This window comes from Delphinus delphis, chromosome X, assembly GCF_949987515.2.
Source record: "Delphinus delphis chromosome X, mDelDel1.2, whole genome shotgun sequence".
In the NCBI taxonomy this organism is placed as follows: domain Eukaryota; kingdom Metazoa; phylum Chordata; class Mammalia; order Artiodactyla; family Delphinidae; genus Delphinus; species Delphinus delphis.
This window is the reverse complement of record NC_082704.1, coordinates 66,580,344-66,606,517: the sequence shown is the minus strand read 5'-3', so window position 1 is coordinate 66,606,517 and position 26,174 is coordinate 66,580,344. Positions and strand designations below refer to the sequence as shown.

The 26,174-nt window shown below is 42.9% G+C and overlaps 1 protein-coding gene across 1 annotated transcript; it reads left to right on the top strand.

Moving 5' to 3' along the window:
- Nucleotides 1–13,257: 13,257 nt before the first annotated feature.
- On the top strand, nucleotides 13,258–16,925 carry LOC132418481 (doublesex- and mab-3-related transcription factor C2-like). The gene is made up of 5 exons (XM_060002362.1): nucleotides 13,258–13,472; nucleotides 13,554–13,711; nucleotides 14,374–14,510; nucleotides 15,603–15,750; nucleotides 16,730–16,925. The coding sequence occupies exons 1-4, from the start codon at nucleotides 13,258–13,260 to the stop codon at nucleotides 15,738–15,740; spliced, it is 648 nt and encodes a 215-aa protein (XP_059858345.1). The 3' UTR covers nucleotides 15,741–15,750; nucleotides 16,730–16,925.
- Nucleotides 16,926–26,174: the final 9,249 nt, after the last annotated feature.

The window sequence follows — 26,174 nt, the reverse complement described above, 5'->3', positions numbered from 1 at the left end:
CTCTGAAAACATTGATTCTGAACATTTTTGCCAGTTTTCTCATTGCTTTAAGGGAGGAGAGAATTTTCAGAGGTCCTTCTTCTGCCATTTTGGCTGACTTCCTGTACAATCTTTCACTGTGCTTGTCTATTAGGGTGCTTGTTGCTGGGCAGTAAACTGTGCTTGTACTTACATGTCTCCCAAAGAATAACTTTTTGGGTCACCAACCATGTGAAAGGGACCACAACAGGAGCACTAAGCAAAGGTGTATAAGACACCATCTTTGCTCTCAAAGTTGTCACTCTCAAATAGATTCACTTTAAGTGGAACCTTTGAGGCATAATGATTGCCAAACCAGTGTCTGGTCACCAAATTTTCTCCTAGTTCGGTTTAATGGGGAGTATTTTTGGCCGCCATGGCTTAAATATAGCCAGGTTTTCACCTAGATATTTGGCGGCTAGCCTGACTAATACCTCCAGGTCACAACTAATTTCACCTCTAGTCACTTCAGGAAGCTGAGAGCTTCAAGGGAGTAAGAGTGCAGATGGGGGGGGGGGCGGCGGGGGTGGAGCTGCAGCTGTCTCCCATATGAAGAGTTAGAAACAGAGATTCATTTGAACAACCAGTCTTGGTTTTCATAATTCCATAGCACCCAGTTAGTATTTTCCACTGAAATGGCTTGTTTTCATATTGATGCAGCCCACAACCCTTTTGGTTACTGATAGAATTTGGGGTAAAAAGCAGGAGGGACACAAGAGACCACTCTTCACACTATGGTGTGGAAATATAGCTCCATCTTTCTCCTTTCGAATCAATCTCTGCCTATCCAACAAATATCGCTTGGTCATTGATCAAAGATCCTCAATGGCAGCCTAAAACCCGAGTTTACATACAGTATGTGGGCCTGTAAAGCCCCTTGAACTGCAGGAGATGCCTGCTAATTTATTCACAGCCAGTTTGTTCAGGGCTTGACTTCTCAAGATATTCTGGTGCCTTCGATAAATATGTCTGGAAAGTTGCCAGGAGCCCCCAAATGACACCATAATATTTAAGAGAGGCAATTTTTAATTTGAAACTTGGCTCTACCACTTCTTAGCTGTGTGACTTTGGGCAAAGTACTTAGTCTCTCTCAGCCTAAGATTCCCAATTGGCCAAACTGAGGATAATAATAGGGGGGTTGTAGGGATTAAATGGGACAATGTTTGCAAAGCATTTACTGCGTTATCTACACTAAATAGCAAAGAGCTAATGCCTACCCGAAATATTAGCTCTCATTACTATTGATCAACGTCTGAAAGGCCATAAACACACAAAATCTACAAGAGTGACCCACAGTAAGAGGTTCAGAATCCATTTGTCTCATTTGGCCAACAGTGAGCTCCTCCTTCCATGCATTTTCACAGATGAAGAGTGGCGCAGAGAGACAGAGACAGCCCCTTTGTTCAGAATTTTCCCTGTTAAGTTTTGTGATGCTGGGTGACCACAAAATTTGCATCTCTCCTAAAATTAGTGAGTTTACCAAATGACCAATCTGCCACATTTACTGGACTTCCTGATTGCCACGTTAGCAGCTTTTACAGGCATAATCATTTTTATTTTGAAGATGAAGTGTATATTTCTGAATATTAACTCAACAAAGCAGATATAACTTAGAAATTTGGAAAAACATCCAAAATTAGGGACTGAACACTATCCCCAGGAAACTATCATACCAACACAAAATTTGGGTTTTACCTATGATGAAGTTCGTTTAATTATTCCTGATTTATCTGGGAATCTTCTGAATGTTATTTTCTATTTTTTCAAGCCACATGTTTGTTTGTTCTGTGTATTTTCAAATGGATACTCAGAGAGAACTGCTTGTTTCTTGTGATTATAATTTTTAATCAAAGATAGATGTATTAAACTCAAAGCTATATTTAATTTTTTTAACATCTTTATTGGAGTATAATTGCTTTACAATGGTGTGGTAGTTTCTGCTTTATAACAAAGTGAATCAGTTATACATATACATATGTTCCCATATCTCCTCCCTCTGGCATCTCCCTCCCTCCCAACCTCCCTATCCCACCCCTCTAGGTGGTCACAAAGCACCGAGCTGATCTCCCTGTGCTATGTGGCTGCTTCCCACTAGCTATCCAGTTTACGTTTGGTAGTGTATATATGTCCATGCCACTCTCTCACTTTGTCCCAGCTTACCCCTCCCCCTCCCCGTATCCTCAAGTCCATTCTCTAGTAGGTCTGCATCTTTATTCCTGTCTTGCCCCCAGGTTCTTCTGACCTTTATTTTTTTTTTAAATTCCATATATATGTGTTAGCATACAGTATTTGTTTTCAGAAAAGGTTTTGACCGTAACTGCTCTACACCAGCCAAACGGTACGGGGTTAAAAAAAAAAAAAAAAAAGCACATTTTGGCCTGGTCACCCCTCAAGCCAGCAAAGGTCCAGTGGGGAGCCAAGAATTTCACATCGTACTGGAGGAAACAGGGACCACCCTTCCCCTTCCCCACATGTCAGTGGAAACCAATCACATGGAGTTTCTGAAATTATATATACCTCCACTAGGTAGTAAGACAGCACCCCTCCCCATCCCTCCTGGGATGATTTCAGGACGTTCACTACCGCTCAGTGGTAAGGAGGCCACTTGATCCAGCACATCAAGAAGTGAATTGAACTGAATGGAAATGATTACAAAACATATCCAAATGTGTGGGATGAAGCTAAAGCGTTGCTGGAAGGGAAATTTACATCATTAAGGGCGTACATTAAGGAAAAGGAAAAGTATCAAGTCAGTAATCTAAGTTCTCACCTCAGGAAGCTAGAAGAAGAAGAGCAAAGTAAATCCAAAACAAACAGAAGGAAGGGGATACTAAAGATAAGTCCAGTGATCAATGAAATTGAAAACAGAAAAACAATAGAGACAATCAATGAAACAAATATATGGTTCTTTGAAAAGATCAGTAAAAGTTACAAACCTCTAGTGAGACTGACAAAATAAACCTACAATGATGCACTGCATTTACTGAATGACTTCAATAACTATATTCATGATATAGTCTACTTTAGAAACCTAAGTACCTATGTTCTCCGCATGTATCATACATTGGAAAGAAAAAAAAGAGAAAAATTGGACGCTGGATTGCTGTCCTTCATACAGACACTATTTTGGGGGAATTTTTTTTTTGTGGTTTGCTCAAATTCTTTTCTAAGTGATAGAAATGATTCCCTGGGCTCTACGCCACAAGTTCAGATTTGTAGGCTACAATCATATCTCTGCAAATTGGAAAGTCTTTGGAGAAAACCTAAAGTATTAATTGGCCAATGTCTCATGTCTCGTGACTCATGAGAAGGTATTTGAAACATAAGGTATTTGAAATTTTTTTCATGTTTTGAATCAATTACTCTTTCATATTGTTGCAAAGGTCCTGTATTATATGGGCTTAGTTGCAGATCTTGTGCTTTCCGTAAAATGTTGTATATGGTTTCACTATTCTCTAGCATACATTCTGTAACTGTAATAATAATGTATTTATTTATTTATTTAATTTTTACTATATCTCCATTTAAAATGTCTGTGTGTGTGAGAGAGAGAGTGCATGTGTGTGTGAGAGAGAGGGCATGTGTGTGTGTGCGCACGCCCAAGATCCAAGCTACTTTATAACTGGCCAAATTTATAACCTCAGGTTCTCTTAATAATTGTTAAAAACTGTTTTTAGTTGTTGCTGAACAGTTAATTCCAATTTCAGGCAACAGATTTTGTCATTCTGTTTGCACTGTTAGAGGAAATTCTTGTCAAATTCATCTTATAATTGCTTACATTTCTCTTAATATTGTTCACTTTGTTTTCTTCATATTTCTTTGAACACAACAAATAAACAGGTTTTCATCTTTTTTGTTGCTGCAAGCACAGCAATACGCAGCGACAACAATAAGGGAGGGGGTTGGGAGGCTGGGATGCTCATCTTTACAGCAAAATGCCCACTAATAAAAACAGAAAGGAATGCTAGAAATAGAGAATCACCATGTTTTCAACCACCAAAGTAATATAATCAAACCGGACCTAGAACCCTGAAAGAAAATTAAGGCCAAGAGCTGAGAATGGTTTTGGAGAACAGGATACCCACATGGTATCAAAATATAATGCCACAGACTGCTTATTCTTGCCAAGAATATTAAACCTAAAGACATAAATCTAAACAAGAGGAAAATATCAGGCAAACACATATTGTGGACACTTTACAAGCAAACAAGCTGAGGCTCTTGGACAATGTCATTGTCATGGAAGATTTAAGTTGAGGGACTGTTCGGGACCACAGGATACTAAAGAGACATGACAGTTGAAAGCAATGTATGATACTTGATTGAACTGTTGATTCTCAAAGGGGTATTATTGGGACAATTGGGGAAATTTGAATATGGACTGTACATGGACTTCGATAATATTATCATGTCATTGGTAAATCCCTTCGACCTGATAATAGTACTGTGGTTAGATGGGAGAATATCCTATTACTTAGGAGATACATTCTGAAGTAATTGGATGGAATGTTTGCAACTGTTAAGTGGTTAAGCAAAAAAGAAGAAAAAAAGAGAGAAAGCAATGGGATAATAAGAATCTGAGTGAAAGAATGTTCACTCTTCAACCTGGTGCATTTTCAAAATGAAAAGTTGGGGAAAATGGATTGCTCATATTTTAGAGCTATGCGTTGAAACAGTTCCCAATAAAATAAGATGATTTCTGATGCTTTCTTGAAAATAATCTGGGAGAGGGGTAGGGGATAAGATATATGTGAATTGAGATTGGCTCTGAGTTATTGATGGTTGCGGTTGGGTGATGGATAATTGGAGGGCTCCTTTGCTCTTCTCTCTTGTACAATGGTTCTCAAAGTGTAGTTCCCTTCCAGAAGCATCTGCATCACCAGGGAGCTAGTCAGAAAAGGAAACTCTGTGTCTCACCCCAGAATTTTTAATCTGAGACTACAGATGCAGAGCTCAGCAACCTGTGCGTTAGCAAACCCTCTGGGTGATTCTGATGCAAGCTCATGTTCCAGGACCACCGATCTACTGTCATGAACTTGGAGATTATAAGTTTGTATACAAACTCTAATGGTATATGTTTGACATCACCCACAGTACCATTTTTTAAGTAAATCAAACAAGCATCCTAGCTGTTGAATGGTCAAGTTTTAATTAAAAGTTCCATTCTATGAAACATTTAGAGAGGAGCTAACACCTATGATTCTCAAGCTCTTCCATACTATAGCAGAGGGAGGACCACTCCCAAACTCATTCTACGAGGCCACCATCACCCTGATACCAAAGCCAGACAAAGATGTCACAAAAAAAAGAAAAGTAGAGGACAATATCACTGATGAACATAGATGCAAAAATCCTCAAAAAAAGTACTAGCAAACAGAATCCAAAGGCACATTAAAAGGATCATGCACCATGATCAAGTGGGGTTTACCCAGGAATGCAAGGATTCTTCAATATACGCAAATCAATGTGACACACCATGTTAACAAATTGAAGGAGAAAAACCATATGAAGATCTCAATACATGCAGAAAAAACTTTTGACAAAATTCAACACCCATTTATGATAAAAACTCTCCAGAAAGTAGACATAGAGGGAACCTACCTCAACATAATAATGGCCATATTTGAAAATCCCACCGCCAGCATCGTTCTCAATGGTGGAAAACTGAAACCATTTCCTCTAAGATCAGGAGCAAGACAAGATTGCCCACTCTCACCACTCTTATTAAACGTAGTTTTGGAAGTTTGGGCCATGGCAATCAGAGAAGAAAAAGAAATCAAAGGAATCCAAATTGGAAAAGAAGAAAAACTATCACTGCTTGCAGATGACATGATACTATACATACAGAATCCTAAAGATGCTACCAGAGTACTAGAGGAGCTAATCAATGGATTCGGTGAAGCAGCAGGTTACAGTATTAATGCACAGAGATCTCTTGCATTGCTATACAATAACGATGAAAAATCTGAAAAAGAAATTAAGGAAACACACTCACTTACCAATGCAACAAAAATAATAAAATACGTAGGAATAAACCTACCTGAGGAGAAAAAAGAACTGTATGCAGAAAACTATAAGACACTGATGAAAGTAATTAAACACGATACAAACAGATGGAGAGATATACCATGTTCTTGGATTGGAAGGATCAACATTGTGAAAATGACTATACTACCCAAAGCAATCTACAGCTTTAATGCAAAACCTATTAAACTACCAATGGCATTTTTCACAGAACTAGAACAAAAAAATTCACAATTTCTTTGGAAACACAAAAGACCCCGAATAGCCAAAGCAATCTTGAGAAACAAAAATGGAGCTGGAGGAATCAGGCTGCTGGATTTCAGAATACACTACAGAGCTACAGTAATCAAGGCAGTATGGTACTGGCACAAAAACAGAAATATAGATCAAAGGAACAGGATAGAAAACCCAGAGAGAAACCCACACACCTACGGCCAACTTATTTTTGATAAAGGAGGCCAGAATATACAATGGAGAAAAGACAGCCTCTTCAATAAGTGGTGCTGGGAAAACCGGACAGCTACATGTAAAAGAATGAAATTAGAACACTTCCTAACACCATACACAAAAATAAACTGAAAATGGATTGAAGGCCAGAAACTATAAAACTCTTAGAGGAAAACATAGGCAGAACACTCTATGACACAAATCACAGCGAGATCCTTTTTGACCCACCTCCTAGAGAAATGGAAATGAAAAACAAATATAAACAAATGAGACCCAATGCAACTTAAATGCTTTTGCACAGCAAAGGAAGCCATAACCCAGATGAGAAGACAATGCTTCGATTAGGAGAAAATATTTGCAAATGAAGCAACTGAGAAAGGATTAATCTCCAAAATTTACAAGCATCTCATGCAGCTCAATATGAGAAAAAAAAAAAACCCAACCCAATCCATAAATGGGCAGAAGACTTAAATAGACATTTCTCCAAAGAAGATATACAGCTTGCCAACAAACACATGAAAGAATGCTCAACATCACTAATCATTATAGAAATGCAAATCAAAACTACATTGAGGTATCACCTCACACCAGTCAGAAGGGCCATCATTAAAATATCTACAAACAATAAATGCTGGAGCTGGTGTGGAGAAAAGGCAAACTTCTTGCACTGTTGGTGGGAATGTAAATTGATACAGCCACTAAGGAGGTTCCTTAAAGAACTAAAAATAGAACTACCACATGACCCAGCAATCCCACTACTTGGTGTATACCCTGAGAAAACCATAATTCAAAAAGAGTCATGCACAATAATGTTCATTGCAGCTCTATTTACAATAGCCAGGAGATGGAAGCAACGTATGTGTCCATCAACAGATGAATGGATAAAAAAGTTGTGGCACATATATACAATGGAATATTACTCGGCCATAAAAAGAAACAAAATTGAATCATTTGTACCGAGGTAGATGGACCTAGAGTCTGTCATACAGAGTGAAGTAAGTGAGTAAGAGAAAAACAAATACCGTATGCTAACACATATATATGGAATCTAAAAAAAAATGGTCATGAAGAACCTAGGGGCTGGACAGGAATAAAGACGCAGACCTACTAGAAAATGAACTTGAGGACACAGGGAGGGGGAAGGGTAAGCTGGGACAAAGTAAGAGAGTGGCATGTACATATCTACACTACCAAAGGTAAAACCGATTGCTAGTGGGAAGCAACCACATAGCACAGGGAGATCAGCTCGGTGCTTTGTGACCACGTAGAGGGCCGGGATAGGGATGGTGGGAGGGAGGGAGATGCAAGAGGGCAGAGATATGGGGACATATGTATATGTATAACAGATTCACTTTGTTACGAAGCAGAAAGTAACACACCCTTGTAAAGCAATTATACTCCACTAAAGATGTTAAAAAAGAAAGAAAGAGACATGTAGCACAATATTCACTGCAGCTCTATTTACAATAGCCAGGACACGGAAGCAACCTAAATGTCCATCGACAGATACATGGATAAAGAACATGTGGCACCTATATACAATGGAATATTACTCAGCCATAGAAGGAAACGAAGTTGAGTTATTTGTACTAAGGTGGATGGACCTAGAGTCTGTCATACAGAAAGAAATAAGTCAGAAAGAGAAAAACAAATACCATATGCTAACACATATATATGGAATCTAAAAAAAAGAAAAATGGTTCTGAAGAACTAGCGACAGGACGGGGATAAAGACGCACATGTAGAGAATGGACTTCAGGACCCAGGGAGGGGCAAGGGTAAGCTGTGGCGAGGTGGAAGAGTACCATTGACATATATACACTACCAAATGTAAACTAGATAGCTAGTGGGAATCAGCCGCATAGCACAGGGAGATCAGCTCGGTGCTTTGTGACCACCTAGAGGTCTGGGATAGGGAAGGTGGGAGGGAGGGATATGCAAGAGGGAAGAGATATGGGGGCATATGTATATGTATGACTGATTCACTTTGTTATAAAGCAGAAACTAACACACCCTTGTAAGGCAATTATACTCCACTAAAGATGTTAAAAAAAAAAAAAAGAAAGTGTCATGTACCACAATGTTCATCGCAGCTCTATATACAATAGCCAGGATATGGAAGCAACCTAAATGTCCATCGACAGATACATGGATAAAGGACATGTGGCACCTATATACAATGGAATATTACTCAGCCATAAAAAGAAACAAAATTGAGTTATTTGTAGTGAGGTGGATGGACCTAGAGTCTGTCATACAGAGTGAAGTAAGTCAGAAAGAGAAAGACAGATACCGTTTGCTAACACATATATATGGAATCTAAAAAAAAAAGAAAAATGGTTGTGAAGAACTAGGGACAGGACGGGGATAAGGGCGCACACGTAGAGAATGGACTTCAGGACCCAGGGAGGGGCAAGGGTAAGCTGGGACGAAGTGAGAGAGTACCATTGACGTATATACACTACCAAATGTAAACTAGATAGCAAGTGGGAATCAGCTGCATAGCACAGGGAGATTAGCTCGGTGCTTTGTGACCACCTAGAGGGCTGGGATAGGGAGGGTGGGAGGGAGATGCCAGAGGGAGGGGATATGGGGATATATGTGTACATATAGCTGATTCACTTTGTTATACAGCAGAAACTAACACACCATTGTAAAGCAATTACACTCCAATAAAGATGTTAAAAAATTGTTCTGATGAACCCAGGGGCAGGACAGGAATAAAGACGCAGGCATAGAGAATGGACTTGAGGATACAGGGCGGAGGAAGGGTAAGCTGGGACGAAGTGAGAGAATAGCATTGACATATATGCACTACCAAGTGTAAAGTAGATAGCTAGTGGGATGCAGTTGCCTGGCACAGGGAGATTAGCTCGGTGCTTTGTGACCACCTAGAGGGGTGGGATAGGAGGTTGGGAGGGTGATGCAAGAGGGAGGGGATATGGGGATATATGCATACATATAGCTGATTCACTTTGTTATACAGAAGAAACTAACACAACATTGTAATGCAATTATAGTCCAATAAAGATGTTAAAAAATAAATAAAGAGTTTCAAGACAGATAATCCTAATCTTACGTGAACACTGCCAGAGGATAGCAAAGAGGGACTTTTGCCCAACTTAGTCTATGAGACTAGAAAACCTTGACCCTGGAACCAGCAAAGATGCTATGAGGAATGAAACATCAAGTCAATCTTCCTCGTGAACCGAAGACACAAAAAATTCTAAGCAAAACTTTAGCAAACTGAGCCCACCAGTGTACACAAAAGATGATACGCCATAACTAAGTTACATCTATCCTAGGAGAGCAAATCTGGTTTAACATTAGAAAAACTATAGATGGAAGGGGGCATGAGAGAGGTTTGTGTGTTGCTAATATATTCTGCTGTTTGCTCCAGGTGCTAACTGGATGTTTATGTTTAGTTTTTGGAAACTCACTAAGATGTGTACTTCACTAAAGATTTCGAAAAAAAAAATCTTATAAATAACCCTCACTGTGTTAACAGATTAAATGATTAGAGTCTTGATCATTTCAGTGGAGGCCAAAAAAGTATAATCCTATATCTATTCATGATTTTTAAGACAATCTTATTAAGCTAGAAATACAAGAGATATTCCTTAATCTGATAAAGGGAAAGAAAGAAAGAATGAGAAAAGAGAGAGAGAACGGAAGAAACAAAAGAGAGAAGGAAGGAAAGAAAGAAAGGAAGGAGAAACAGAGAAAGAATTGAAGAATTAAAGCAAACAATGAAACACAGCAAGCCCATTTTAATATGGAAATGTTGGCATCATTCTGTTTAATATTAGGAATAACCCAAAGATGCCCAATTTTGCAGTCTCTATTTTACCTTGTAGTGGATGTCCTAGCCAGCCAGTAAGAAACTTGTAAGTTGATTACCTTACTTCTGTTACTCATAGATTCACAGAAGACTGTGCACCACTTATAGGCACATGATTAGATATCACAGAGTTTAGTATGGTGGCTGACTTTGAGATCAATATATAAATATATAAATATATATATATATATATATTTTTTTTTTTTTTTTTTCCGGTACGTGGGCTTCCCACTGCTGTGGCCTCTCCCGCTGCGGAGCACTGGCTCCAGACGCGCAGGCCCAGCAGCCATGGCCCACGGGCCCAGCCGCTCTGGAGCAGGTGGGATCCTCCCGGACCGGGGCACGAACCCGTGTCCCGTGCACTGGCAGGCGGACTCCCAACCACTGCGCCACCAGGGAAGCCCCCGAGATCAACATATTTTTTAAAAAGCCAAGTGGAATTCTAGAAATCAGATACAGATAGAAAATGTTATTGTAACCAGATATCAAGCACCAGAGCAACAACATTCCAGAGTTCTTGGGATAAATGCAATAAAGGATGTACAAGATCTGAACGTACAAAAGGTAAAGCTAAATACTAAGCTGAGAGATTCCAACATTAAAGAAGACCCACAAAAATAGAGAGCCATCCCATGTTGGTGACTAGGAAGGCTGGATATCATAAAGATAGCCAATTCTCTCTTAACTGATCCACAGATTCAATGAAAATGCAATCCAAATCTACCGCAAATGAGTTTTCAGGAAACATGTCATGCTGATCCTAACATTTATATTTTAGAATTTAGGAAGGGCAAAAGGCGAAGAATAGTAAAGATAAGCCTGGAGATGATGAATAAGGTGTGAAGACTTGTCCTACCAGAGATCAAAATGTCTTACCAAGAGATAAAAATTAACACAGTGTAGTACTGGCACAGGAATAGACCAATTTATCTGTGGAACAGAACAGGGAATTCAGAAACAGAGACACACGAATAAAGACCAAAATGACTCCAGACAGTGCCAAATGTTCCCTGGAGATGCAAAATCTGACTGTGAATTACGAACCCCTGCCTGAGAATCCCTGACATAGGAATACGGAGCGACCTTAGAAACACACGCTGAATTTTGTAAAAGTAAGTTACAGAATACCAAGGACGTGTGTTTAAAAGGCATGCGTGTACAGTATTTCACATCCAAAGAGAGAACAGTTCGGGAAACAAGGTTTGGAGAGCACAAAGCTCTACTTCACTTCCGGAGTTAAATGGCCGGCCGCCCAATAAAGCCAGCGAGAGGAGAACTGGGAGGGAAGCGACGAGTGGGGCGGGACTTTGGTCAGTGACCTTCGGATGAGCTTGAAGCTCATTGGTCGCTGGCCATAGCAGTGGGAGGTGAAAGGCAGAGCTGGAAGCTCATTGGCCTTTGAAGGCAGAGCGGGAAAGGGAGCGAGAGCTGAGGCTTCCTTCAGGTCTCCTGTCCCAGCAGATTGATTCTGACCTGGTGGAGGCTGGGGTAACCACAGACTGGCATCAGGAATAGGACCCTCATTCTCCACACCTCTTCTTTCCTCCCTCCCTCCTGCTATGGATCCCCAACCCCTTCTCCTCTCCTCCATCTCAGCCGGGTACCTCATGTCCCGCCCCGCCCCACCCCCACCCCCACCTCCCACTCCACACCCAACCCCAGCCCCCTTGGCTGAAGTCCTGTGGGACGGACGACCGCTTGCTGAGGCCTCCTGACACCCGGCCTCTGGCCCCTGGGGCAGGGCTTATGCCCCTCCCTTTGATTCTGAGGTGGGTGTGGCAGGGAATGGTCTGGCAGCCTGAGAGGAGGTGGTGCACTCTGGGTGCGGGAGGAGGGGAAGGTGTGCTCAAGCGTGATTGGTTTTTTTTTTTTTTTTTTGCGGTACGCGGGCCTCTCACTGTTGTGGCCTCTCCCGTTGTGGAGCACAGGCTCCCGATGCGCAGGCTCAGCGGCCATGGCTCACGGGCCCAGCCGCTCCGTGGCATGTGGGATCTTCCCGGACTGGGGCACGAACCCGTGTCCCCTGCATCGGCAGGCGGACTCTCAACCCCTGCGCCACCAGGGAAGCCCAAGCATAATTGTTGAAGTTTGGAGAGGAGCATGGAAGATTGTTGGGAGGCTGTGGAGGGAATGCACGGGTTTGCATGAAAGCAGAGAGGGTGTGTTGGTGCAAGAGAACAATTAGTGTAGTGAGGAGTTGGCTTTTGACTAGATCAGGGTCTGGCATTCACTAGGGGGGATCAACAAACATCTACTTGATAAATAATTGAGGGAATTAATGAAAATAATGATTGAAACAGGGGCTTGAGATCCAGCAGAATATGATTTCATGAGATGCAAAGGGGTGTCAGTTTAAAGAGGGAGCAAGAGAATAATTAAGATTTCGATGGGGTGCAAGAAAAAAAATAGGAATGGAAGGTGAGAGGAAGATTGAATGTAGGGCATACAGGAGACTAATAATAGAATTGAATGCAGAGGGGCATAGAATCATGATTAGGGAGTGAATGAATGCAGGAGGTTAGGAAGACAATTGTGGAAGTGGATGCCAGGAATAATAGCTGGGCATAGCAGAATACAAGATGATACATGAGAAAGGGAAGTAGTAATTGTTGAAGGGGGCGTGAGAGTGCATGTGCATGCCTGTGAAGGGTGTCTATGTGGAGTGAAGGTAGGCAGAGAGACTAGTAATTGGATTGAAAATATACAGGACCCATGCCCAGAGTTTCTTGCAACCTGCCTATGCGTGAGTGGAGCGCCCTGGGAAGGAGGCTACACGAAGTAAGAAGGGAGGGTACAATCTCATTTCAACGGTGAGCTGGGTGGAGAAGAATCCAGCCGCCTCAGATGGGGCTTTCCAAGGGAGAGGAAGTACGTTGTGGGTAGGGGATCATGTGGCCACCCTGACCTCCACTCCTTGCTCTAGAACCATGGATCCCAATGAAATGCCTGCTGTGCCCTGCGGCCCCCCTGACTCCACCACTGGACTTGAGACCGGAGCCCCATGGGGGATTGAACCTGGCCCCAGAAGAGCTAAACGTCGCAGAGCCCGCTGCCACAAACACGGCATCACTGCCCAAGTCAAGGACCAGGAGCACTACTGCCTCTTCAAGGTCTGCGAGTGTCACAAGTGTGCCCTCTTCTCGTGAGTATGGTGTCTGACAAGGGGAGGGGAGTGGGCTCCTCTAAAGGTGACTGACTTTAGACCTGCAATCCCCCACTTTAGGGAACACTGCAGCATCTTGCCTGCTGAGAGTACCTTGAAGTCGGAGCAGGGGCCACTCCGAAAGAGGCACCTGACTGAAGGACTGATAAGGAGTGGGACCACCTCTCCCAAAGCTCACAGTCATGTCAACAAGTTGGCCATTCAAGCAGGAGTCCCCAGTGAGTATCTCTGGCCAGGGAGGGTGTCTGAGTTTTGGGTGTAGGGAGCATGAGTAGTTCTGTCACCAGTCCTACCACCCAATTTCGATGTGGCTTTGGGCAAGTTACTCCTTGGGCCTTAGCTTCCCCAACTATAAAACCTCATCAATATTATCTACCAAGTGTTGGTGGGCTGGAGACATCTGGGGGGGGGGGTGCGGTCAAAAAGGTCCACAGTGGGATGAGGCCTCAGATTGGGTGGGAGGTAGAGTCGGGGGGAGACGGTCAGGGAGAAAGGCTCACCTAAGCTGTCCCCAGTCTCTCACAGTTGGGAAGGAGAACATCAGCTTGAGGCCCACCCCTGTGCAACCCCTGGGGAGGAGTCTGGGGCCAGTGTGGGAAGCTTCCACCTCAGCCACTGCCCAGACCCCTTCCTGTGTCCTGAAGACCTGGGTACCATCTCTAACCCTACTGCAACTTGCCATATGACCCTGGGGGAAAAAAATACTTCTCTCTGGGTCTCATAGTCCCCAGTCCCAAAATGAAGAGTAGGACTAGCTGGTCTTCAAGGTCTTCCCAACTCTGACATCCTGGGCTCCTATCGTTGTCCTAAAACATGCCCACATCTCCTTTCCATGGCCAGCTTGGTCCCTGACTCCAACCTGTGCTCTCTGCTCCTGCAGGCAAGCTCCCAAGGAGCTCTGCTGATCGGTCTGGCCTCGGAATGTTTGTCTCTGTCCTGGACTCCAGCACCCTTGAAGAAGCAACTAACAATTTCTCTTTCCAGGAAGACACACAGACCCCCTGCCCTGCCCAGCAGGTGAGTAGAGTGAGAAGGACCATGGAGCTAGTTGTATATTTTGTTATTGAGTGCCCAACCTTCTGGTTAAGGCCATGGCAGCAAGAAAGAGGAAGTGAAGGCAGTGCGGTGCAAGTGGAGGAGGAGGAGGAGGAGGAGGAGGAGGAGAAGGTGGCATCTCAGACTATGGGGCAACGACAGAGCTCTCCCAGATTTGCCATTTCCAATTTGTGAGACTTTGGAAAAGTAACTTTACATCTCTGAGCCTCTATTTTCCTATCAGTGTACTGAGAGGGGACAATATTCTACACCTATAACATTGACAAGAGGACTAGCACAAGGCCTGCCACATAGCAGGCCTTTGACAACTGGAGGCTGTTATTCCACATGAAACAAATCGATGGGAATAGAAGCTCCTGCTGAGAAGGGGGGCCATGATGGTGAGGCCCACCATCTCACCCAGGCGAGAGTCTAATAACCGTCAGAGAAAAGTTCCTGGAGATGAGCCAAGCTGGCCCTTCAAGTGCCTTGGGAAACTTGATTGGGGAATATGGAGGCAAGAACCAGTCCTTGGACAGGGACAGTAATCACGTCACTCCAGGTGCCTTGAAGATTAAAACACAGACACCTCTGACTTCCCATAATCTTTACTGTTGCCTTGGGAGTTTTGAAAAAGCTGGGAGGAATTAGTGTCTCAGGAAAGATATAGAAAAAGAAAGGTACAGAAAAGAAGACAGTCCAAGCAGGGGACCGGACTTGTCCAAGCCACAACGACTAATGGCCAGCTGGCATTCAGACTCCCACATGCAGATATTGCAAAATCCTTGCTCCTCTCTCTCTACTGGTAGTATGTGCCTGCCAGAGGGGTAAATCCCCTGGCTTCTCCTTTCCTTGTTCCTAGATGCTCAACTCTGATCCTCCAGCCCTGTGCCACCCTTAACCCCCTTCTACTGCAGCCACGGATTCTGGGGAAATTGTGGGGTCCAGAACCCTGGCAGGGGCCAAGCTTAGTGAAGGAGAAGAGCAGAAGGCCTCAGGGTAGCTGGGGACTGAAGGGGCACGGGGGAGGTGTGGGTTCCCAGCTCCCATTCTCTCACATCCTTTGCTTCGCAGGCTCCCAAAGCTTCCGACCAGGTCTCGGTTTCTGCCTCCTCAGAGTGGCAGCGAAAACTGGAAGCGGCCGAGGCTCTGCTGGCTCTGAGAGAATCTTCCCAGGCCCCTTCTGGCTCCATCTCTGTGCTCCAGCCCTGAGTTGCACCAGGTAGCCTGGTCTTTGAAAGGAGAACATGGGGTTGGGGATAGTTGGGAAATGGGAGGCGGTTGTGTTAAGCAGGGCCTGACTGGGAAGTCAGAGTAGGAGGGGGGTTGGGGGTTGAACCTCTTTGGGCCCAGGCAGCCAAGCTCCTCAGTCTGACTCTTGAAGTGGCAGTACATGGTTGTTCAGTGAATCATCGGTTTATCGAGCATTGTGCTCAACACCAAATGTCCAGTGCCCTGATGTCAAGAAATAAGGAAACCAAGTCCCTAAGAGTAGCAGGGACCTACCCTAGGGCATGCAGCATATCAAGTGGAAGAACCAGGTCTCCTGACTCCCAGCCCAGGACTTTCTATCCAGACCCCTGAAGTCTGCTGTGACCTGGGAAGGACATACATAGGTGGCAAGAGCCTAGTGCAGAAGGAGATCTGGTTCCTGCCTTCAGGGAGCTTCCAGTCTCAAGGTGGAGCATGGATGCCTTCACAAGTCGTGTTTTGCGGCTGTATCTCACTGATGAGCCTGGGGAGGAAGGACTGGAGGCGAGATAGACACCTGGGGAGGCTGAGAGGGAAGGCTGGGCACGGCCAGACCAAAATGGTGCATTCGGTATGGAGTGTGAGTGAAGCAGCCACCCTGAAGGAACTGCTGGAACAGAGGGGATGAGGGTGGAGAGGCTACCAGTCACGGAGGTCTGGCATGCCAGGCTTAGGAGGTTAGATCAGCCACTGTGGGTGATGAGGAGCCAGGGAATGTCTGAACTAGGGAGGAGCATATTCAGAGACACTGGGCTTGACAAAAAGAAATGTGGTGGCTGTGATGGAGGGTTTGGAGGAGGCAGGACTTGAGGTGGGCAAACCAGCAAGGGAGAGTTCTGTGCAATACAGTCCAGGTGACAAAGCCTTGATTGGGTGGAACAAAAAAGAGGGGAGAGCCAGGAGGGGAAATGGGTGTGACCTGACCCTGACCCCTTTCTTTGTGTCTACAGCTCCTGCTGGAGATAGAGGACTTCAGCCTCCTAACGCCTCTCTTGGACCTGCGCCAGCCAGCTCTGTTTCTCTGCCTAATGGACACCTGGGGTGCATCTCCCCCTTGAGCTAGAAGCCCAGAGGGGGAGAACTCACTAAAATACTGCCTATGTATGCATTTGCAAAATGCTTAATGTCCAAAATTCTTAATGTCTTTTTCTAAGCCCTTAGGCGCTTATATAAGCTTTCAGACCCGTTTTTTTATACGGGGCAATTCCTTGACTGAGGATGGATATTCTTGTACCTCCATCCTTTACTTTCTTGGATCCCAGGGCCTTTTAATGTCTCTTATGAAAACAGGGTTGTACAATCTAAGCTGATCAGTCTCTAAATAGGGTTCTGTGTGAGTCCATATGTTCATCTGCCAGAGGTTTTATTGGATTCGTGATTGTGAACATACTGACACGCTCATATACTTATCCATGCATGTGAAAATCTGAGGATGTTTTCATTTTGTGTCTAGGTTTGTGTGTGTGAGCAAATAATAAACCCTTGTTGTAAGGCACTGAGATATAGGAGTTGTTTGTTACCACAGTATAACTTAGACTCTCCTGACTCTAACAGACTTGTTCAATTCACTTTTCAAAGGGAGAAGCTCTTTACTCAATAACTGGGATTTCTTAACATGGCTAGATAAGAAAATGGTAGAGGAAAAAAAAAAGGGTAGGAGATTTATTCATTCAGCAAGTAAGTGCCTACGCCTTTCCTGGCATAGACTGCTTCCAGTTGTCCAGAGGGCCACAAATTGAGATGTCTGCAGAATCAAGCAGATTATATAAATGAGTAGAGCAGGCCAGATGGGGTCTGGCCAATTGACAGTGCATGCTCTACCTAAGGGGGCAGCTGTCACTTGGCTCTAGCCAATTGTTGCCATGCAGGAATGTGGGCTCATTGTTGCCCCATCTCCTGATTTTTCAAGAGAAGATGAAATTCTAGATTTCTATGTAAAATATCTCAATTTTCAAATGTTGGCTCTGGTTTCCTCTTTAAGCCCTTTACATGGGCCAAACAACACATCCAAGCAGGCCAACTTTGGCCAATGGAATGCCAGTTTGATTCTAGTCCAATATGTATTTTACAGTGGGGGGGAACTGAAGCCAATCAGGACAAGAAGAATCAAAGAGGGGAGATGAATTAGACCTGGGGACTACTTTTGAAGGACCCAGGAAATACAAGGAAGAATCATTATCATTTCGTTATTCTGTGTTCACCGTATGCTAAGCACATATAACCTCACAACAGCTCTGTAAGCTAAGCATTATTATCACCCTTTTACATATGAGGAAATGCGCTCAAAGAGTTGCACAAGTGTTTGAAGGGAAATGTTTAGCCAAAGATGGGTGGAGACTCCCTTCTCTTTGCCTTGCCCTAAATTAGCTAATAAATTTACTTTTTTACAAAGTGTCGAGTGAGAAGTTCAAAGCTTCAAGCCACAGACGCCCAGTCAGAAGGGTCTTTCAAGAATCATCCCTTTATTTCATACTCAAAGTAACAATCTATAGGAATTGATCAGATCTACCTGCACTTGTTTTTCAGTCCTCTGCTGATGTTCATGATCCTGCTCACCCACCCCCACCACACCCCGACACATGTTGAGCTATACCTCTTTTAAAAGTCTCTTAATGGCATAGTATGGGCGTCTTAGGACATTGTTATAAATGGTAGACGTTAAACATCTTTCGTGAACCATCCTTTGGTCGCAGGTTTAAAATATCACTTTACATAACAGTTGTGAGTTAGCCCTTGACTCTGGTATGGTATATAACAACACTGGTTGGATCTGAGGATATCCACCACACCAGGGTATCTGCAGAGTGGATCAATCTCAACCAGTGCCATGCAGGTAAATGTTTAACAACAGGCTCTGTGGGGGAGGACGAGGGTTGGAAGAATCGCACTGTGTTGTAGCATTTGCCGATTTCAAGCTACCAACTTGATGGCCTTTGACGCAGAGTTGGGAAGAGATGCATTTCCATCATTCAGTTACAATAAATAAGCACAATCTCAAGAGCATAGCTAATAGAAAAATGTAGGAAAATAATTAGGAGTCGATGACTTTTGATCATGTATTATGTTCGTTTTCAATATAATGTACGTAATGTAATTGTTACTGTATACGATTTAGTTTTAATGACAGCTGTGTTTAAAAGCTGGCTCACAAAATTCCCGACAATGTGATAGTCGCCTCTTATGTTCCAGTAAGAGTACCCTCCAGCACTCCACTGCTTTCGGCTCTTGCCCAGAGAGGCACCTCTTCCAAAATAGGTCACACTAACACTGCAGGGCTTGATAGGGCTGCTACCACTGCTTTCTGACCAAGGACAGACTAAAGTGAGGGGAGAGTATTCGTTATTGATTTTTTAAAAATCTTTAATGGAGCATAATTGCTTTACAACGGTGTGTTAGTTCCTGCTTTATAACAAACTGAATCAGTTATACATAAACATATGTTCCCATATTTCTTCCCTCTTGCGTCTCCCTCCCTCCCACCCTCCCTATCCCACCCCTGCAGGTGGTCACAAAGCACCGAGCTGATCTCCCTGTACTATGCGGCTGCTTCCGACTAGATATCTATTTTACGTTTGGTAGTGTATATATGTCCATGCCACTCTCTCACTTTGTCACAGCTTACCCTTCCCCCTACCCATATCCCCAAGTCCATTCTCTAGTAGGTCTGTATCTTTATTCCCATCTTACCCCTAGGTTCTTCATGACAATTTTTTCCCCTTAGATTCCATATATGTGTGTTAGCATACGGTATTTGTCTTTCTCTTCGGACTTACTTCACTCTGTATGACAGACTCTAGGTCTATCCAGCTCACTACAAATAACCCAATTTCGTTTCTTTCTATAGCTGAGTAATATTCCATTTCATTCATGTGCCACATCTTCTTTATCCATTCTTCCAATGATGGACACTTAGGTTGCTTCCATCTCCTGGCTATTGTACATAGAACTGCAATAAACATTTTGGTACATGACTCTTTTTGAATTATGGTTTTCTCAGGGTATATGTCCAGTAGTGGGATGGCTGGGTCATATGGTTGTTCTATTTGTAGTATTTTAAGGAACCTCCATACTGTTCTCCATAGTGGCTGTACCAATTCACAGTCCCACCAGCAGTGCAAGAGTGTTCCCTTTTCTCCACACCCTCTCCCGCATTTATTCTTTCTAGATTTTTGATGATGTCCACTCTGACTGGTGTGAGATGATACCTCATGGTAGTTTTGATTTGCAGTTCTCTAATGATTAATGCTGTTGAGCATTCTTTCATGTGTTTGTTGGCAATCTGTATATCTTCTTTGGAGAAATGCCTATTTAGGTCTTCTGCCCATTTTTGGATTGGGTTGTTTGTTTGTTGTTATTGAGCTGCATGAGCTGCTTGTAAATTTTGGAGATTAATCCTTTGTCATTTGCTTCATTTGAAAATATTTTCTCCCATTCTGAGGGCTGTCTTTTGGTCTGGTTTGTGGTTTCCTTTGCTGTGCAAAAGCTTTGCAGTTTCATTGGTTCCCATTTGTTTATTTTTGTTTTTATTTCCATTTCTCTAGTAGGTGGGTCAATAAGGAACTTGATGTGATTTATGTCATAGAGTGTTCTGCGTATGTTTTCCTCTAAGAGTTTGATAGTTTCTGGCCTTACATTTAGGTCTTTAATCCATTTTGAGCTTATTTTTGTGTATGGTGTTAGGCAGTGTTCTAATCTCATATTTTTACATGTACCTGTCCAATTTTCCCAGCACAACTTATTAAAGAGTCTGTCCTTTTGTGTTTCCGTACAAATTGTGAAATTTTTTGTTCTAGTTCTGTGAAAAACGCCAGTGGTAGTTTGATAGGGATTGCATTGAATCTATAGATTGCTTTGGGTAGTAGAGTCACTTTCACAATGTTGATTCTTCCAATCCAAGAACATGGTATATCTCTGCATCTATTTGTATCATTTTTAAATTCTTTTATCAGTGTCTTATAATTTTCTGCATACAGGTCTTTTGTCTCCTTAGGTAGGTTTACTCCTAGATATTTTGTTCTTTTTGATGCAGTTGTAAATAGGAGTGTTTTCTTGATTTCACTTTCAGATTTTTCATCATTAGCGTATAGGAATGAAACAGATTTCTGTACATTAATTTTGTACCCTGCAACTTCACCAAATTCATTGATTAGCTCTAGTAGTTTCCTGGTAGCATCTTTAGGATTCTCTATGTATAGTATCATGTCATCTGCAAAGAGTGACAGCTTTACTTCTTCTTTTCCGATTTGGTGTCTTTTTATTTCCTTTTCTTCCCGGATTGCTGTGGCTAAAACTTCCAAAACTATGTTGAATAAGAGTGGTGAGAGTGGGCAACCTTGTCTTGTTCCTGATCTTAGTGGAAGTGCTTTCAGTTTTCCACCATTGAGGACGATGTTGGCTGTGCATTTGACATATATGTCCTTTCTTATGTTGAGGGAAGTTCCCTCTATGCCTACATTCTGGCGGGTTTTTATCATAAATGGGTGTTGAATTTTGTTGAAAGCTTTCTCTGCATCTACTGAGATGACCATATGGTTTTTCTCCTTCAATTTTTTAATATGGTGTATCACGTTGATTGATTTGCATATATTGAAGAATCCTTGCATCCCTGGAATAAACACCACTTGATCATGATGTATGATCCTTTAATGTGCTGTTTGATTCTGTTTGCTAGTATTTTGTTGAGGAGTTTTGCATCTATGTTCATCAGTGATATTGGCCTGTAGTTTTCTTTCTTTGTGACATCCTTGTCTGGTTTTAGTATCAGGGCGATGGTGGCCTCGTAGAATGAGTTTAGGAGTGTTCCTCCCTCTGCTATATGTTGGAAGAGTTTGAGAAGGATAGGTGTTAGGTCTTCTCTAAATGTTTGACAGAATTCACCTGTGAAGCCATCTGGTCCTGGGCTTTTGTTTTTTGGAAAAATTTTAATCACAGTTTCAATTTCAGTGCTTGTGATTGGTCTGTTCGTGTTTTCTATTTCTTCCTGATTTAGTCTTGGCAGGGTGTACGTTTCTAAGAATTTGTCCATTTCTTCTAGGTTATCCATTTTATTGGCATGGAGTTGCTTGTAGTAATCTCTCATTATCTTTTGTATTTCTGCAGTGTCATTTGTTACTTCTCCTTTTTCATTTCTAATTCTATTGATTTGAGTCTTCTCTGTTTTGTTCTTGATGAGTTTGGCTAATGCTTTATCAATTTTGTTTATCTTCTCAAAGAACCAGCTTTTAGTTTTATTGATCTTTGCTATCGTTTCCTTCATTTCTTTTTCATTTATTTCCTATCTGATCTTTATGACTTCTTTCCTTCTGCTAACTTTGGGGGTTTTTTGTTCTTCTTTCTCTAATTGCTTTAGGTGCAATGTTAGGTTATTTATTCGAGATGTTTCCTGTTTCTTAAGGTAGAATCGTATTGCTATAAACTTCCCCCTTAAAACTGTTTTTGCTGCATCCCATAGGTTTTGGGTCGTCGTGGCTCCATTGTCATTTATTTCTGGGTATTTTTTGATTTCCTCTTTGATTTCTTCAGTGATCACTTTGTTATTAAGTAGTGTATTGTTTAGCCTCCATGTGTTTGTATTTCTTACAGATCTTTTCCTGTAATTGATATCTAGTCTCATAGCATTGTGATCAGAAAAGATACTTGATACAATTTCTGTTTTCTTAAATTTACCAAGGCTGGATTGGTGACCCAAGATATGATCTATCCTGGAGAATGTTCCATGAGCACTTGAGAAGAAAGTGTATTGTGCTTTTTATGGATGGAATGTCCTATAAATATCAATTAAGTCCATCTTGTTCGATGTATCATTTAAAGCTTGTGTTTCCTTATTTATTTTCATTTTGGATGATCTGTCCATTGCTGAAAGTTTTGTGTAAAGTGCCCTCCTATGAATATGTTACTGTCGATTTCCCTTTTATGGCTGTTAGTATTTGCCTTATGGATTGTGGTGCTCCTATGTTGGGTGAATAAGTATTTACAATTGTTATATCTTCTTCTTGGATCGATCCCTTGATCATTATGTAGGGTCCTTCTTTGTCTCTTCTAATAGTCTTTATTATAATGTCTATTTTGTCTGATATGAGAATTGCCACTCCAGCTTTCTTTTGGTTTCCATTTGCATGGAATATCTTTTTCCATCCCCTTACTTTCAGTCTGTATGTGTCCCTAGGTCTGAAGTGGGTCTCTTGTAGACAGCATATATAAGGGTCTTGTTTTTTTGTCCATTCAGCCGGTCTGTGTCTTTTGGTGGGAGCATTCAATCCATTTACATTTAAGGTAATTATCGATATGTATGTTCCTATTCCCATTTTCTTAACTGTTTTGGGTTTGTTATTGTAGGTCTTTTCCTTCTCTTGTGTTTCTTGTCTAAAGAAGTTCGTTTAGCATTTGTTGTAAACTTGGTTTGGTGGTGCTGTACTCTTTCAGCGTTTGCTAGTCTGTAAAGATCTTAATTTTTCCATCAAGTCTGAAAGAGATCCTTGCTCAGTAAGGATCTCTTTCAGAGAGATTGCTCAACCAAGCTCAACCAAGCAATCTTGGTTGTAGGTTTTCCTCCTTCATCACTTTAAATATGTCCTGCCAGTCCCTTCTGGCTTGCAGAGTTTCTGCTGAAAGATCAGCTGTTAACCTTATGGGGATCCCCCTGTGTGTTATTTGTTGTTTTTCCCTTGCTGTTTTTAATATGTTTTCTTTGTATTTAATTTTTGACAGTTTGATTTGTATGTGTCTTGGCGTGTTTCTCCTTGGATTTATCCTGTATGGGACTGTCTGTGCTTCCTGGACTTGATTAACTATTTCCTTTCCCATATTAGGGCTGTTTTCAACTCTAATCCCTTCAAATATTTTCTCAGTCCCTTTCTTTTTCTCTTCTTCTTCTGGGACCCCTATAATTCGAATGCTGGTGCGTTTATTGTTGTCCCAGAGGGTTCTGAGACTGTCCTCAGTTCTTTTCATTTTTTTTCTTTATTCTTCTCTGCAGTAGTTATTTCCACTATTTTATCTTCCAGGTCAGTTATCCGTTCTTCTGCCTCAGTTATTCTGATATTGATCCCATCTAGAGTATTTTTAATTTCATTTATTGTGTTGTTCATCATTGCCTGTTTCATCTTTAGTTCTTCTAGGTCCCTGTTAATTGTTTCTTGCATTTTTTCTATTCTATTTCCATGATTTTTGATCATCTTTACTATTATTATTCTGAATTCTTTTTCAGGTAGTCTGCCTATTTCCACTTCATTTGTTAGAGCTGGTGGGTTTTTATCTTGCTCCTTCATCTGCTGTGTGTTTTCCTGTCTTCTCATTTTGCTTATCTTACTGTGTTTGGGGCCTCTGTTTTGCAGGCTGCAGGTTCATAATTCCCATTGTTTGTGGTGTCTGTCCCCAGGGGCTAAAGTTTGTTCAGTGGGCTGTGTAGGCTTCCTAGTGGAGGGGACTAGTGCCTGTGTTCTGGTGGATGAGGCTGGATCTTGTCTTTCTGGTGGGCTGGTTGTCCTCTGGTCGTGTGTTTTAGGGTGTCTGTGGACTTATTATGATTTTAAGCAGCCTCTCTGCTAATGGGTGGGGTTGTGTTCCTGTCTTGCTAGTTGTTTGGCATAGGGTGTCCAGCACTGTAGCTTGCTGGTCGTTGAGTAAAGCTGGGTGCTGGTGTTGAGATGGAGATCTCTGGGAGATTTTCGCCATGTGGAGCTGGGAGGTCTCTTGTGGACCAGTGTCCTGAAGCTGGCTCTCCCACCTCAGAAGCACAGCACTGACTCCTCACTGTAGCACTAAGAGCCTTTCATCCACATGGCTCAGAATAAAAGGGAGAAAGAGTAGAAAGAAAGAAAAAAGAAAGAAATAAAGAAAGAAGGAAGGAAGGAAAGAAAGAAGATAAAATAAAGTAAGATAAAATTTAAAAAGTTATTAAAATAAAAAATAATTATTAAGAAAAAAACAAAAACTAAAAAACGGACGGATAGAACCCAAGCACAAATGGTGAAAGCAAAGGTATACGGACAAAATGTCACACAGAAGCATACATATAGACACTCACAAAAAGTGGAAAAGGGGAAAAAATAATAAACCTTGTTCTCAAAGTCCACCTCCTCAATTTCGGATGGTTCGTTGTCTATTCATGTATTCCACAGATGCAGGGTACATCAAGTTGATTGTGGAGCTTTAATCCACTGCTTCTGAGGCTGCTGGGAGAGATTTCCCTTTCTCTTCTTTGTTCTCACAGCTCCCAGGGGCTCAGCTTTGGATTTGGCCCCGCCTCTGCGTGTAGGTCGCCAGAGGGCGTCTGTTCTTCGCTCAGGCAGGATGGGTTTAAAGGAGCAGCTGCTCCGGGGACTCTGGCTTACTCAGGTCGGGGGGAGGGAGGGGTGTGGATGCCGGGCGATCCTGCGGCGGCAGAGGCTGGCGGGACATTGCACCAGCCTGAGGCACACCGTGCATTCTCCCGGGGAAGTTGTCCCTGGATTCCTGGACCCTGGCATCGGTGGGCTTCACAGGCTCCCCGGAAGGGAGGTGTGGGTAGTGACCTGTGCTCACACACAGGCTTCTTGTTGGCGGCAGCAGCAGTCCTTAGCGTCTCATGCCCGTCTCTGTGGTCTGCGCTCTTAGCCGCGACTTGCGCCCGTCTCTGGAACTGCTTTAAGCAGAGCTCTTAATCCCCTCTCCTCGCGCACCAGGAAACAAAGAGGGAAGAAACAATCTCTTGCCTCTTCTGCAGGTCCAGACTTTTCCTCGGACTCCCTCCTGGCTAGTCATGGTGCACTAACCCCCTGCAGGCTGTGTTCACGCCCACAACACCAGTCCTCTCCCTTCACTCTGACCAAAGCCTGAGCCTCAGCTCCCGGCCCCACCCGCCCCGGCGGGTGAGCAGACAAGCCTCTCGGGCTGGTGAGTGCCGATAGGCACAGATCCTCTGTGCAGGAATCTCTCCGCTTTGCTCTCCGCACCCCTGTTGCTGCGCTCTCCTCTGCGGCTCCGAAGCTTCCCCCTCTGCCACCCGCAGTCTCCGCCAGCGAAGGGGCTTCCTAGTGTGTGGAAACTTTTCCTCCTTCACAGCTCCCTCCCACTGGTGCAGGTACCGTCCCTATTCTTGTGTCTCTGTTTATTCTGTTTTCTTTTGCCCTACCCAGGTACGTAGGGGAGGTTCTTGCCTTTTGGGAGGTCTGAGGTCTTCTGCCAGTGTTCAGTAGGTGTTCTGTAGGAGTTGTTCCACATGTAGATGTATTTCTGGTGTATCTGTGGGGAGGAAGGTTATCTCCGCATTTTACTCACTCGCCATCTTCCCGCTTCCCTCCCCTGTTTCTTAAGGTAGGATTGTATTGCTATAAACTTCCCTCTTAGAACTGCTTTTGCTGCATCCCATAGCTTTTGGGTTGTCGTGTCTCCATTGTCATTTGTTTCTAGGTGTTT

Coding starts and splice junctions, on each gene's coding strand:
- LOC132418481 (XM_060002362.1), top strand. CDS start 13,258: ATGGATCCCAATGAAATGCCTGCTGTGCCCTGCGGCCCCCCTGACTCC. Junction 13,473..13,553: donor CACAAGTGTGCCCTCTTCTC/GTGAGTATGGTG, acceptor CCCCCACTTTAG/GGAACACTGCAGCATCTTGC. Junction 13,712..14,373: donor CATTCAAGCAGGAGTCCCCA/GTGAGTATCTCT, acceptor CTGCTCCTGCAG/GCAAGCTCCCAAGGAGCTCT.